General features: G+C 35.7%; 1 protein-coding gene across 1 annotated transcript in view; it reads right to left on the reverse strand.

Moving 5' to 3' along the window:
• The window catches only part of PRDM9 (PR/SET domain 9), an 83,397-nt gene that overhangs the window by 23,094 nt on the left and 43,490 nt on the right, over positions 1-16,813 (reverse strand). The window contains exon 2 of the mRNA XM_055367487.2: positions 10,628-10,772. Within this exon, the coding sequence (XP_055223462.2) occupies positions 10,628-10,772 (145 nt within the window). The remainder of the gene's footprint in view (positions 1-10,627; positions 10,773-16,813) is intronic.

Consider the following 16,813-nt stretch of genomic DNA (forward strand, 5'->3'; position numbering starts at 1 on the left):
TTGTATCTAAAAATTTATCACCAACCCAAATCCATGTAGGTTTTCTTCTATAACTTTTACAATTTTATATTTGGAAATTGAAGTCTATAGATTATCTTGAGTGATTTTTTGGTCGAGCCATGAAGTTTGTGTCTTTGTGGGTAATTTATAAAGAAAAGAGGTTTAATTGGCTCATGGTTCTGCAGGCTGTCCAGAAAGCATGGCTTGGGAGGCCTCAGGAAATTTACAATCACGGTGAAAGGCAAAGAGGAAGGAGGCATGTCTTACATGGCTGGAGCAGGAGGAAGAGGGTGAAGGCACAAGTTCTACCCATTTTTAAACAACCGGATCTAATGGGAACTTATTATCACAAGGACAGCAAGAGAGAATTTACCACCATGATGTAATTACCTGCCAACAGGTCCCTCCTTCAACATATGGGATTACAATACCACATGAGATTTGGGCAGGGACACCAATCCAAACCATATCACAAGCATAAGAGAAATGTGTTATCTTTCATTGCTTCAAGTATGTATGTGTGTGTTTCTTTGTAAAAAAAAAACAACATTTTTATCTCTTGCCATGTCAGTGGGGGAATCTATACAGCTACAATTATAGACCATACTTTAAAAGAGTTAGTTGTAAGTTTAAGATGAATAAAACCTGAAGCAAATGGAAATCCATACTTTCTCCAGGATTTTATAAAGTGTTAGAGGATAGTGGTTTCATATCAGTCTCTTTAAGTGCAAACCTTATGCCAATTTTGTAAAAACCTGCATTAATAAAGCATTATTTTAAGGACCATTGGGGAGATGAAAAATAAAGGATAAATTATCTTATTTCTTAATGCACAATTTAGTAGATGAAAAGACATACTTCAATAAATTGGTATTTGTACTTTTTAGTTTGCTAATTTTATCTTTATTTTTCCAAATGAATAGTAACCATGCTTTTTAATGTGTTAAACAAAACTGCTATTACCTTATATGTGAGATTCAAGTTCTAAAGATTCAAAAGCTTTAACTCAAGTTTCAATAATGTTTGAAAATATCTTGCTGAACTTTAAAGAAATGTGTGCAATTTGTGCAATCAATAACAGTGTGGCAAACTTACTTTGCATATTGCTTTTTTTTTTTTTTTTTTTTTTTTTTAGATGGAGTCTCACTCAGTTGCCAGGCTGGAGTCCAGTGGCACAATCTCGGCTCACTGCAATCTCTGCCTCCTGGGTTCAAGTGATTCTCCTGCCTCAGCCTCCCGAGTAGCTGGGATTACAGGTACACACTACCACACTCAGCTAATTTGTGTATTTTTAGTACAGACGAGGTTTCACCATGTTGGCCAGGATGGTTTCAATCTCCTGACCTCGTGATCCGCCTACCTTGCCTTCCCAAAGTGCTGGGATTACAGGCGTGAACCACTATGCCTGGCCCACATACTGCTTTTATGTAACTTTGTTTTATATCAGTAAACTTCTGGTTTATTTCTCCTACAACCCACCATGAAAAACATCAATGAGATAACTAGAATATCTGCTTTTCCTTATGACCAATTAGTGTGTGTCCTAGAAGGATTAATCCTCCTGCAAAAACAAAGCCACACTAATGACCTTATCAGGTTCCACTTGAAAGAAAGAATAGGCAATACACAGAAGGGAGATTCAAGACCATTCTTTTTTTTATCTCTTTCCCTGTCGTATACTCAGGCGACCAAAGAGCATATGAAGACATGATTAAATATCCTTTTGGTCATCAGCTTCCAAACCTTCCTGCCAGCCAAAGCTGGAATTTTCTTCTAAAAAGGAGGAGAAAATTATACTCTCAGACCTAAATATTAAAAAGTTGAAATTGCAAATGGTATACTGGGGGGCATCTTGAGTACCTTCAGGAAATAAAATTATCACTGCTCTAACTAAGGCATGAATGAAGCCACCAAAGGATGAATAATTACGGGTGAGTTTGGAGGGTCACATCAAAAGATGTAAGATAGAAGAATCAAAAGAACTTGGAGACCAATTAGGTATGGAATTTGAAGAGGAAGGTGTAATCAAGTATAATTCACATTTTCCATCATAGCTATTCACTAAGATGATGTTTCTTCAAAACAAATTTTAAAAGACATACATAAGCATTATTTATTTTAAACACTTGCATAGTAAGTCTTTTAGTACATAGTTGCACATAGAGGAAGACAGGGACCATTTATTTATTTGAAGCTTGTCAAGAATTCAGCCATACATTTCCCAAATATTTACTGAAGGCAACTATGTACCAGGCACTGGTTTTGGTTTGGATATAAAATGGGCAACTAAGTTACGGTTTCTCTTTTACTTATAGTGCTTGTATTTTACTTAATACTACATTCTCAATCAAATTGTTACCCAAATAAATTTATGTTAAATTCTATGAAGGAAGAATGTGTATTGTGCTAGAAGTTCATAACTGAAGGATCCTCTGCTAGTGGGGCAGGATAAAGGGTACAGGAAGCAACATTAGAACCAGGGTCTGAAAGATGACAATACACTAGCCTACAGGGTAAAATCAGTCTAATGGGAAGAGGGAGAGAAGGTGAAAGTATTTCACAGGGCACCAATGTCATGGAAAATGTAAAAAAAGATGAAGATAAAAATGCAAGTGGGAGATAGACCATATGGGTACATATAAATTTTATTCTCAGTTGTATTACAAGTAGTGTTTTGACTGGCAGTATAATACGCATAACCACAGCTTATGAATGTCAGAAACTGTACACTTGGTTATAAACAACCATATGCCAACAAATCGAAAAGCCTGAAGAAAATGGGTAAGTTTCTAGACACATTCAACCTGCCAAGAAGAAATAACAAACCTGAATAGATGAATAAGTTGTAACAAGTTTGTGTCAGTAATAAAAAGTCTCCCAACAAAAAAAAGCCCAGGACCTGATGGCTTTACTTCTGAATTCTATCAAACTTTTAAAGAACTAACACCAATCCTCAAACTATTCAAAAATATTGAAGAGGAGGGAATTCTTCCTAATTCATCCTATGAGGCCAGCATTATCCTGATACCAAAACTAAACAAGGACACAAAAACAACAAAAGCTAAAGGCTAATATCCATGATTAACATAGAAGTAAACATCCTTAACAAGATACTAGTAAAAAAAATTCAACAGCACATCAACAAGACAATATACCAGGATCAAGATAATTTATTCCAGGGATGCAAGGATTCTTCAATATACACAAATAAATAAATATGATACACCATGTCAAAAGAATAAAGGACAAAAGCCATAAGATCATCTCAATAGAAGCATGAAGAGCATTTGATAAAGTGCAAGACCCATTCATGAAAAAAACTCTCAATAAATTAGTTATAGAATAAACATACCTCAACACAGAGTGCAAAGTTTGGAATATGTGCAGTCTGGCAAAGTAGTAGGAAAAAAAATACATTTCTGCAGAAGAATTCAAGCCAGATGTTGAAATCTGTGTAAGTAAAAAGTAGCCAAATGTTGATAACAAAGATAATGGAGAAAACGGGCATTTTAGAGACCTTCATGGCAGCTCCTCCCATTAGAGGCCTGGAGGCCTAGGAAGGAAGAAAGATTTCATGGGTCCAGGGCCCCACTGTTCTGTGAAGCCCTGGAACATGTGCCCTAAAGCCCAGGCACTCCAACTTTAGTCATTACTAAAAGGCCCCAGATACATCTCAGCCTGAAGCTCCAGAAGATGTAAACAATAAGCCTTGGTGGCTTTGACGTGGTGCTAAGCCTATAGGTGCAGAGAGGGAAAGAGCTGAAGCTTGGGAGCCTCTGCTTAGGTTTCAGAAGATGTATGGAAATGCCTGGATGTCCAGGCAGAAGTCTACTGCAGGGGTAGAGCCTTCATTAAGAACCTACTTCAGCAGTTCAGAGGGGAATTGTGGGGATGGAGCCACCACACAGAATCCCCAATGGGGCACTGACTAGTGGAGCTGTCAGAAGTAGGCCACCATCTGCCAGATCCCAGAATGGTAGATTCATCATCAGCTTGCATAATGTGCCTGGGAAAGCCACAGGCAGTCAATGTCAGCCCGTAAAAGCAGCTGAGGAAGCTATACCCTGCAGAGCCCAAGGGGCAGAGCTGCCCAAGGTTTGGAATCTCACCCTTATATCACTGTGGCCGGGTGTGAAACATGGAGTCAAAGGAGATCATTTTGGAGTTTTAAGATTTAATTACTGCTCTGCTAGTTTTCAGACTTGCATGGAGCCTGTATCCACTTTGTTTGGCTGGTTTCTCTCCTTTGGAATGGGTGTATTTACCCAACGCTTGTAACCCCATTGTATCTTGGAAGGAAGTAATTTGTTATTGATTTTACAGGCTCATAGGTGGAAGAAACTTTCCTTGCTTCAGATGAGATTCTGGATTGTGGAGTTTTGAGTTAATGCTGAACTGGGATAATACTTGGAGGACTGTTCAGAAGGGATAAATGTATTTTGCAATGTGAGAAGGACATGAGATTTGAGAGGGGCTAGGGTCAGGATGATATGGTTTAGATTTGTTTCCCACTCAAATCTCATGTCAAGTTTTATTCCCCAGTGTTGGAGGAGAAGCCTTCTGGGAGGTAATTGGATTATGGGGATGGATTTCTCCCTTGCTGTTCTCATAATAGTGAGTGAGTTCTCCTGAGATCTGGTTGTTTGAAAGTCTGTAACACTTTACCTTTTGCCTCTTCCTCCTGCTTCAGCCATGTAAAACGTGCCTTGAACTGTGAGTCAATTAAACTTCTTTTCTTTATAAATTGCCCCATCTCAAGTAGTTCTTTATAGCAATGCAAGAACAGACTAATACAGCTTACTTATGTGTTATAATATATCTTGTATGTAAGGCTAATGTGTTGGGCCCTATTAACATGTTGAATAATCCGTTACTCAAAATCCCCCCAATGAACAAGCATATGTCATGTGAAACAAGCATATGTCCTGGGTCCATGTTATTTGACATGTAGATTATGAAAGATGGTAAGTTAAAACAACAAATCTTTGACTCTTCTTTGCCACATCTATTGTTTTTTCCTCTGGCCAGCTTGTTTATTTACAAAAAACTACCACATCAACCTCTCTACACACATATACCTTTCTGATTGAAAAATGTTATGAAGAAGAAAATTATTTCTTGAGGCTAAGAAGACGATTGTATGTTTCTCATATCTTAAGGACTCATTTAAGGGTTGCAAGTAAAGAACAATGTGCATAATCACATTCCAGTTGTCCGAAATCTAGCTGAAGTTAGGAATCATGTTTCCTTAATTTTTTCAAGGCTATGCTATTAATATTTTGATTAAGTGCATTAATTTTTTAAAATTTATTAAAGACTGAGATTGTCATCTGTATTTAATAAAATAAACATATTTAAATACTGATCAGTTTATAATTTGTATCATTATTTCTATTTTTATACCTACTTAAAGTATATATTTATATTATCTCTTTGGAGCATCTCTTTTACTAGCAGATTTTTTTACTCAGTTTAAATTTCACAAACCAAATGGAGGATTTGTTGTGCTCCCTGTGTTGCCTCATAACTCTTAATTAAAGATTTATGTGTAGTCCATGGAAAGTAGAAAGCCTGTCATTAAAATTAAGAATCATCACCCTCCATTGAATTTTGTCAGGTGCATAATGTGTCACTGAGAAAGCATTCTGATTCTTATCAATGCAAATTTGCAAAGCTGAGAAATAACCAGGGGAAAAGAGAACATTCTTGAATAAAGAGCAAATATAGCAATCTTTGTTTTATCTAGATTAGCAAAAAATTACATTAAATAACCCATATAGATAATTACTAAATTCAGCACCCCAAAACATTTTGTCAGATTGAGTAACTAGCTTTAAGGTGGTTCTTTTACTTCTTTTTTCTTTACCAATTCTAGAAAAAAGATTAAAGAATATTGATAGAAAAATTTCTGGTAGCATGGGGAGACCATAAATGAGTTATAATAATGCCCTGGTTCCAAAGGACCCAATTTTTTTCTCCCCGTTATTCATCACCATGACCTAAGCCTTTAAAGCATTACCTGAATCATACTAGATTCCCATAAATATCTCTCTCATTGTTGGACCATCTGTTTATTTGGAGTATTTTTCTAAAATGCAAAATACGCTTTCTCGAACATAAGCACAATTTACATTGTAATATAAAAAGAAGCATAAGCAGAGAAGTTATGTCTTTGACTTTCCCTCTTCCTGTCTCTGCCAAATCACTGTCATGTGTATGCTATTTATTATTTTCTTTATTTTTCTCAAATATTTTAAGCAAATGAAATTATATTTTTATCTGTATACCTTTTGGAATAAAGGAGAACACTATATATAATATTTAGAAGCTGATCTTTCAGTTTATCAACATATCCTGGTGAGTTTTTCTTAGTAAAAATAAATTCTTATATTCATTTTTTTCTGCCTTTTTTTTTCTTTTAGAGGACTATAACCCATTTTCTATTAATGAGCACATGGAATCTTTATTGTATTTTTCTATTATAAACACTTCTACAATAATTGTGCCTGCATAAGATTTATTCTATATTTATACTGCTGTATTTCTGAAATAGAATTCCAAAATTCATAATTTTGTCAGGTACTGCCAGATATTCCTCAATAAATGCTTTTCTATTTTCTACCCACACAATGAACGCATTGAAATGCTGTCTCCCTAGAGTGTTACAGGTGTGAATTGCTGGGTTTTACTTGCATTTATCTTACCATGAGGCAACTTGACCACTTTTTCATATATATATCAATGCTGTTGCTACTTTTTCTGCTTTCCTGTGCCTTCAGCCCATTATTTTTAAATCAGCATGTTGGTCATTTTCTTCTGAATTGTAGGTGTTCTGTGCAATGTGGGAATATTACTCCTTTATTTGTAGTATGAATTGCAAATATTTTTCTAGTTTGTTATTTTTACCTACCTCTTTTTTGCTTGTGATGTTTTTAACAGCGTCTACATTGAAACAGATATTACATATTTCATTATTGTAAAAATGTCGCAATACTTTTTATACTTTATGGTTTAATGTTTTACAAGTAAGTTCTTAACTATTTGACATTTATCTTATAATGTAGAAAGAAAAATTCTGAATCTAAATTACCTTCCAGTTATCTCAATATCTTTTACTAGGAAGTCATTTTACAAACTCACTGATTTTAAATGCTTTCTTTGTCTTATATAAATTGTCTATTTATGAATATATACATTTAAAATATATGTATTAATTGTATTATATGAAATAGACATGTGCTCTGTTCATGTTTCAATATCATAATGGCTTAAATATTGGTAAATTATACCATGTTTTAATTATTGAAGGTCTAATACTTCCCACCAACCACTTAACATTTTTTTTGTGCTAGAAAATTTCTAGAAAGTTTTCCTTGTTTACTTCTGCATGTGTCGGTGTCAGCTTGTCTACTTACAAAAACAGAGATTAATTAAATTAGATTTAATTTAAATTAAATTAATTTAAATGAATGAATTCAAATTAAATTCATGAAATAATTAAATTAAATTAAAATTTAATTCATTAATTTATATTTGACTAATTTTAAATTATGTTATAGACCATTTCTTTACATACATTTTACATATATTTTGTAGTTTTTACTTGTTCTTGTTAATATTGATGATGTAACATAGATCTCCTTTATACTTTAAAGCCAGTTCTTGCTTGCATGCATGTGTATATCTGTGCATGTGTGTGCACTCACACGTTTGTAAAGTCTATTCATATTTATATGTAAAATCTATTGTTTATATTTTATCTATATATGTATGTATATATGATATATAAAAATCATATATGTGAAAATAACATATTTATATAGTTTATTGATGCTAGTATATTTGTTTTATATCTCACTAATAAAACACTTCTTGTCATTTTAATTTGATCTTATAGAACTTCCACTTTTATTTTCATATGATCTAAAAGAAAGATATAATTTTATATTTTTCTAATTCTTTAATTGCAACTTTAATATCTATAAGTTGTTTATTGCATTCTCTAACACTTCCATTATAGTCATGAATACATTACTTTTGAAAGCCTATCTCAAATAATCCTTTATTGATAAGAAAACTTGATTTTGAGATATACATATATATTTGGGTATACATGTATACACATATATATGTTACAGATATAGATATATGAAATAATGATTTAAAAGAATTTTCATTAACTTATATTGATGTAATAGTTATGGCTCAACAGTTTTGGATATTGCCAAGTGACTTTTCAGTATATTAGGTAATATTTATGTGATTTTTTTTCCTCCTGGGATCTCTTAGTGTGATAAATTATATTAAAATATTTTCAAATGTTGAGTTATCCTTTTGTTCCCAGACTAAATCCCACTTTAATATCATGCTGTATTGTTTCATCTACATGTAAGTGAGATGTACTTACAGATTTTTAAGAACCAGTTACCAGAGTTTGTATAAATAGCACATTCACTTCTTATAAAGCTTTTAAATATTTATCTTTCTCTGTCTATCTCTTTCAACAAGATCTGGAATTCTTAATAGCACTGAGAAAATCTTCTCTTAAACTTTGATAGTGTATATTATAATCTAGTAAATATAAATGAGCCAGGCACTTGGAGAAGGAAGCCTGTTCTAGGGATAGTAGTATTTGAAAAATATTATTTATTTATTCTAGATATTTTTCCCACATACATTTTGTCTCTTGTTCAACATTACGAAATTTATATTTTTCTAAAAATTATCTAATTTTTGCATATAGCTGTGCAAAGTATCTGATAATTTTTTAAATTTCCTCTATTTTCTTGATTAATTTTCTCTTCTCATTTTTATGAATGATGTGTATGTTTGTATACCCTTCCCCTTTAAGGCTGCCTAGATTAGCTTGTGATAGAACTATTTTGCAGAATTTTCAAAGGACAAGCTTTATAATGTATTCACTTTACTTTTTTCTAGGTCTTTAATTTCTTCCTCATTCTTCATTAAATCTTTTGTCTTTTCTTTGGTTTGTTTTTTCTGTTTGTTATTGACATTATGAAATTTTAAAATCATTTTTTACACTTTGCTTTATATTGATCTAAGATTTCAAGCTACAGGTTTTTTTCTGAATGAATTTTGTCTAAATACACTGTGTTTTCATTATCCCTGGCTTAGAGAAATACAACACTTTCGGTTTGAATTTCTGCTTTGACCTAAAATGATCTGTTTAATAAAAGCATTTAAAAATTTGCATTAAAAAGTCTGAATTTTTTGAATATATATGTGGTAATATCCTGTTTTGATTTTCATTTCTACTTATTCTCTGTGTATTTTTGAGATAGTAGTATAGAGGTCGTAAGCTTAAATAAAGATGGAATGTGTTAAGAACTGCACCCTCACTCCCCAGGACAGCACCAGTAATATTGCTGGTACTGAATAAATGTTTTCTGATTCAATATTGACAAAGCAAATTACATTTTCTTCTGAACTTTCACCAATCATGTTAGCTTCCTAAGGGCAGAAATTTTGAATTCTGCATATATAGAATATTATTACTTTCTTTATCTCTATGTAAATATTGTTATACTTTACACACACACACATACACAAACAAGAAAAAGCAAATAACAGTATTACTTAGAGGGATAGAATTCATTTTACCACAATATCTTTTCCATCATTGTTTGCTTTTTTCTTGTATTTTCTAAACTAACATAAGTCAGACTACTAATTATGTACAAAGAAATAAAAATTGTCAGAGAAGGAATAAATACAGGTAAAATAAATGTTTTTTAAAAATATTAATTAACCGACCCATTAACCACTAAAAAATAACATTTGCTTAAAGCAGTGATAATAACAATGTATTATGTAAGCATATAATGTGAATAAGTAAAATGAAAGGTACAATGTCAAAAGGATGGGAGGTAAGAATTAGAAACACTGTGTCATAGTGTCCCTGCACTATATGTGAAATGGTAGTTTTATTTGAAAGTAGACTTATACGGATTACAAATCTATACCGTCAACTGTAGGGTAGCCACTAAAAAATTAAAAAATAAATAGGTATATGTGATCTACTAAGAAAGAAGATAAAATAGAATCACATAAAATGCTCAACTGAAATCATTCAAGGCAGGAAAAGAAAAATAACAAAGAACAAATGCCACAAGTAGACAACAGTTACAAAAATAGATCTATTAATCCAATTTCATCAATATTGTGAATGATCAAAATATACCAATCAAGATAAAAAGATTGTAAGAGTGGACCAAAAAACAAAAAGACCCAATTGTGCTGTTACAAGAAACTCACTTTTCTATAATTACTCAAATAAGTTAAAAGTAGAGTTGAAGCCAATGGCAACTAGCACACATAGTGACCCATATTTTGATTTCCAACACTATTCTATGACAAAAAGACCCAGAGCTCCTTGGTGAAATGATTGATACCAGGTTTGAGTCAGGAAATATACAAGATAAGCATAGATCATAGTGTACCATCAATAATTACACGATGCTGGTGGGGGTGGAGAAGATTATGATATGTCAAAAGAATACTGAGCACTTTGGAAAGCTGAGATGAGAGGTTTGTTTGAGGCCAAGAGTTCAAGACAAACCTGGGCAACATAGAAATTCCCCATCTCAACAAAAGATATACAAATTACCTGGGTATGGTGGCATGTGTCTGTAGTTTCAGCTATTCGGGAGGCTGCAGCGGGAGATTCACTTGAGCCCAGAGGTCGAGGCTGCAGTGAGCCGTGATGGTGCCAATGTGATCCAGCTCTGGCAACAGAGCAGCAGACACTGTCTCTTAAAAATAAAATAAAAAATGGTATAAAAGACATCTGAAAGACACCCCTGACCACCACCACCAATGGCCAAGCATTCTGAACAACATAAATAAAGTAGGTTGGCTTAAAACCTAAAATGTAAAACAAATATTAACAGAATCATTCTAATATTAATAAATGATTGAATAAAAAATTGATGGGAAAATAATCAAATATACTATGTAAAATTCCAAATAATTTATGAAAACACTCCCGTGGCAAGGAGGTAGAGAATAAATCCCCACTATTTAAGTGGGCTGTGCACAGTGCTTTTCTTCCAGCAAATACAGCACAGAAAGGGAAGAAAAACACAAAAGCAATTTCACATTGGGGAAAAATGAAAAATACTACCTCAAGCCAAAGATAAGGTTCACATCAAAGTGATGTCATATGAAAAGTGTTGATCCCTGAGAAACCAGGGGCCAAGATGGCTGACTAGATGCAGCAAGGACAAATAGCTGTCCAAAGGAGACCAGGACATTGGGAAGACTAGTACACTCTAGACATATTCATGTAAGATGCACAGAGGACACCGTCGCTGATCTAGAGAGGAAGGAAGCTGGGAACCCTGCATGGGGCTACCAAGCATCAGGACTTGTTCCTGGCTCCCAGAGATTCCTGACGAAGGGGTGAATTGAACAGGCAAGGAGTGACTCACTCTTGTCACAGCCTTCCAGGATCCTGGCATCAGGGGACTCCACAACCCCAACAGACACCTGAGCTGCTACAAAGAACTGTTTGTCTAGGTGGTAGGGGTAGGACCCCACCCTTTGTGGAGCCCAGAGTGTTTGGTGCAGGAGTGTCTGCTATGGAGCACAGGCAGGGACACCCATCCCCCCAAGGCTTATCATGCTCATCTAGGAAGGTTTAGTTTTGGAATGACTGTTGAACCTGAACAGGGCAGTAGAGGTCTCGCCCATGGGATGGGGCCAGTCTGATCTGAGGACGCCCCCATCTGCTGTTCTCTCCTGGGGTCTCAGCCTAGCTGCTTCCATGTGCAGTGCATCCTAGGACATCTAACCAGGGTGTTTCTTGGGGGCCCGCATCATAACTCGTTGGCTGGTAAACCACGCTTGACCATTGGAAAGCTCCAGCAGAGTGGCCCCTGCCAATGTTCACCAGGCCACCTACACTCTCCCTCCACAACAACCTCCCCCATACCTTGCTGGCACACACTCGCCCAATGCCATCACCCACTGATATTACCCATGCCTGCATACACACACACGCAATTAGCTTCCTCTCACCAGTGGGCACACAAGCGCCACTCTGCACAACTCCTGCCACTACGAGATGATCACATCCCAAAGAGCCCCTACTCCATGACATGTGGGGACCCAGCAATGCTGCCATAGCTGGTACCAACAGGGAACAAACCCTAAAAATTCTGCCTCACTTGTGCTGACATGCAGCTGCAGCAAAGTGTGCACAGACACTGGCAACCCTGTCCTCACCTGCACTGTGCCCCCACCACACCACCAGTGCAAGCACACGGGAACACTGCAGCTCTGCTTCCCAGGTGACCACCCACCCAGTCAACACACATGCACAACTGCTGCACTGCTGTGGCTGCTGGCATGCGCAAGTGAGAACAGATCCCACTGCCAGTGGGTGACAAAGCCCTTTAGCCATCACCACCCATCAGACTGCTGTGGCCAGCAGATTGGAAACACCTCGGATCTTCCAGTGCAGCATGTTTTTAAATTCAAGGGGCCAGATAACAAAGCTGGGACTCCGTGCCAATCCCCGAGAGTTAGAGTACATATTCCAGGAGTGCTGTGCTGAATCTTGGCCCCCTAAAATCTTTCAGAAATGGGGCCAGTCAACTGAACCCACCATATACCACAATCAAACCTCCAAGTGCACCAAAGAAGATAAAAGAAAAAAAAAACACACTCAAAGGACAACATAAAAGACTGAAGGAACACCAGGCCACAAAGATGAGAAAGAAACAGTACAAGAACTGAAAACTCGCAAAGCCAGACTGTCTTCTCACCTCCAGGCAATGACACTAGTTCCTCAGCAATGGTCCTTAACAATTAAAATGAATGAAGCAATAGAAATAGAATTCATAATATAAACAGAAAAAAGCTCATCAAGAATCAGGATGAAGTCTAAACTCAATCCAAAGACTTTAAGAATATAATAAAATGATCAGGAGATGAAAGAGAAAATGGCCATTTTTCAGAAAGAACCAAACTGATCTGATACTGCTTACAAACTTACTTCAAGAATTGCATAACACAATTGCAAGCATTAACAGCAGAATTGACCAAGCTGAGGAACTTCAGAGCTAGAAGACCGGTTGTCCAAAATAACTCAGACCAAAATAAAGAAAAAAACAATGAAGAAGAAAGAAAAACCTTCAAGAAATATGGAATTATGTAAAGAGACCAAATCTATGACATTGGCATCTCTGAAAGAGAGAGAAAGCAAGCAACTTGGAAAAAAGACTTTTAGGAAATTGTCCATGAAAATTTCGCTAACCTTGCTAGAGAGGCCAACATTCAAATTTAGGAAACGCAGACAACACCTGAGAGATGCCGTTCAAGATGGCCATACCCAAGACACATTGGCATGAAATTTTTCACATTTGAAATAAAAAAAAAAAATGTTATGTGAAGCTAGAGAAAAGAGGCAGGTCACTTTCAAAAGGAACCCCTCTAGGCTAACAGCAGAACTTTCAGTAGAAACCCTACAAGCCAGAAGAGATTGAGACCCTACATTTAGCTTATTAAAAAAATAAATTCCACCCAAGAATTTCATATCCAGCCATACAAGCTTAATAATCAAAGAAGAAATATAATCCTTTTCAGACAGGTAAATTTTGAAATAATTCATTACCATTCAACCTGTCTTACAAGAGGTCCTTAAGGAAGTGCTAAATATGGAAAGACCATTATTGACCACCACAAAAATGCGCTTACATACGTAGAGCATTGCCACTATAAAGCAACCCCACAATCAAGTCTGCACAAAAACCAGCTAACAACATAATGACAAGATCAAATCTGCATATGTTAATATTAACCTTGAATGTAAATGGGATATATGCTTCAATTAAAAGGCACAGAGTAGCATATTGGATAAAGAAGCAAGACTCAAGAGATCCATTTCACATGCAATGATACCCATAGGCTCAAAGTAAAGGGATGAAGAAAAATCTGCCAACCAAACAGAAAACAGAAAAGAGCAGAAGTTGATATTCTAATTTTAGGAAAAAAACAGACTTTTAGCCATGATCAAAAAAGACAAAAAGAGGAGCATTACATAAAAGTGAAGTGTTCAACTGAACAGTAAGATCTAAATATCCTAAATATATATTCACCCAACACAGGAGCACCCAGATTCATAAAGTAAGTTCTTAGAGACCTATGAAGAGACTTAAATAACCGTATAATAATAGTGGGAGATTTCACCACCACACTGACAATATTAGACAGATCATATAGGCAGAAAGCTAACAAAGATAGCTGGGACCTAAACTTGATATTTGACCAAATGGACTTAGGAGACGTCTACAGAACTCTCTATTCAAAACCAACACATTACATACATTCTTCTTTTTTCGCATATAGAAAATACTCTAAAGTCCACCACACAATCAAACATAAAACAATTCTCTAAAAATTAAAAAAAAACTAAAATAATACCAAACAAACTCTCAGACCACAGTGCAATAAAAATAGAAATCAATACTAAAAAAATTGCTCAAAACCATTGCGTTGCATGGAAATCAAACTACCTGCCCCTGAATAACTTCTCAGTAAGTAATGAAATTGAGGGAGAAATCAGGAAGTTATCTGAAACTAATGAGAACAAAGATACAACATACCAGAATCTCTAGGACACAGGTAAAGCAGTGTTTAGAGGGAAACATTTAACTCTAAACACACACATCAAAAAGTTAGAAAGATCCCGGCCGGGCGCGGTGGCTCACGCCTGTAATCCCAGCACTTTGGGAGGCTAAGGCGGGCGGATCACGACATCAGGAGATGGAGACCACCCTGGCTAACATGGTGAAACCCCGTCTCTACTAAAAATACAAAAAACTTAGCCGGGCGTCTTGGCGGGCGCCTGCAGTCCCAGCTACTTGGGAGGCTGAGGCAGGAGAATGGCGTGAACCCGGGAGGCGGAGCTTGCAGTGAGCCGAGATTGCGCCACTGCACTCCAGCCTGGGCGGCAGAGCGAGACTCCTTCTCAAAAAAAAAAAAAAAAAGTTAGAAAGATCCCAAATTACCAACTTAACATTAAAACCAGAGAAACTGGAGAAACAAGAGCAACCCAGCCCCAAAGCTAGTAGGAGAAAAGAAATAACCTAAATCAGAACTGGACTGAAGGAAATTGTGATATGAAAGAAAAACCATAAGAAAGGTCAATGAATCCAGTAGTTGGTTCTTTGAACGACTAATACGATAGATAGACCACTAGCTAGACTAATAAAGAAAAGACAGAGCGAGACTCCATCTCAAAAAAAAAAAAAAAAGAAAAAGAAAAACAGAATAACCAAATAAACACAATCATAAATGACAAAGGGCACATTACCACCAACCCCATAGAAATAAAAACACCCTCAGAGGCTACTATGAGCACCTCTTTGTACACAAACTAGAAAACCTAGAAGAGGTGGATACATTCCTCAAAATGTACAACCTTCCATGATCGAACCAGCAGGAAATTGAATCCCTGAATAGACCAACAACAAGTTCTGAAATTGAATCAGTAATAACAAGTCTACGGACCAGAAAAAGCTCAGGACCACATGGGTTTATAGCTTAATTCTTCAAAACATAAAGAGCTAGTATCATTCACACTGAAACTATTCCAAAAAATTGAGAAGATACTCCTCTGTAATTCATTCATTGACGCCAACATCACCTTGATACCAAAACTTGGCAAAGACACAAGAAAAAGAAGAAAAACTTAAGGCCAATAACCCTGAGGAACACTGCTGCAAAAATCCTCAACAAAATACTTGCAACCAGAATCCAGCAGCACATCAAAAAGCTAATCCACTAAAATTAAGTAGTCTTTATCCTGAGATTCAACATTGTTTTAACTCACATAAGTCTATAGACGTGATATATCACACAAACAGAACTAAAAACAAAAACTACCTGATAACTTCAATAGACTAAAAAAAGCCTTTTGATAAAATTTAGCATCCCTTCATATTAAAAACCCTCAATGAACTAAGCATTGAAGGAACATACCTCAACATAGCAACAATCATCTATAACAAACCCACAGCCAACATCAAACTGAATGTGAAAAAGCCGGAAGCATTCCCCTTGAGAACAGGAACAATCCAAGGATGCCCAGTCTCACCACTCCCATAAAATATATACTGGAAATCCTAGCCAGAGCAATCAGGCAAGAGAAAGAAATAAAAGTTATCCAAAATAGAAAGAGAGAAAGTCAAACTGTCTCTGTTTTTACACAATATGATTTCATACTTAGAAAACTGAATAGTTTCTGCCCAAAAGCTCATAGATTTGATAAACAAGTTCAGCAAAGTTTCGGGATATAAATCAATATACAAAAATTAGTAGCATTTCTATACACCAACAACATCCAAGCTGAAAGTAAAATCAAGACTGTAATCTGGTTCACTATAGCCACAAAAAGAATAAAATAGCTAGGGATACAACTAACTAAGGAGGAGAAAGATCTCTATAATGGGAATTATAAAATGTTGCTCAAAGAAATCAGAGCTAACATAAATAAATGGGAAAATATTTAATGCTCATGGATAGGAATAATCAACATTGTTAAAATGGCCATACTGCCCAAAGCAATTTACAGATTCAATGTTTTTCCTCTCAAACTACCAGTGATATTTTTCATAGAATTAGGAAAAAAATATTTTAAAATGTATATCAAACCAAATAAGATCCTGGATACTCAAGGCAATCCTAAGCAAAAAGAAAAAAGCTGGAGCCATCATGCTACCTGACTTCAAACTATACCACAAGGCTACAGTAACCAAGACAGCATGGTACTGGTACAAACACAGATACA

This window comes from Gorilla gorilla, chromosome 19, assembly GCF_029281585.2.
Source record: "Gorilla gorilla gorilla isolate KB3781 chromosome 19, NHGRI_mGorGor1-v2.1_pri, whole genome shotgun sequence".
Lineage (NCBI taxonomy): Eukaryota > Metazoa > Chordata > Mammalia > Primates > Hominidae > Gorilla > Gorilla gorilla.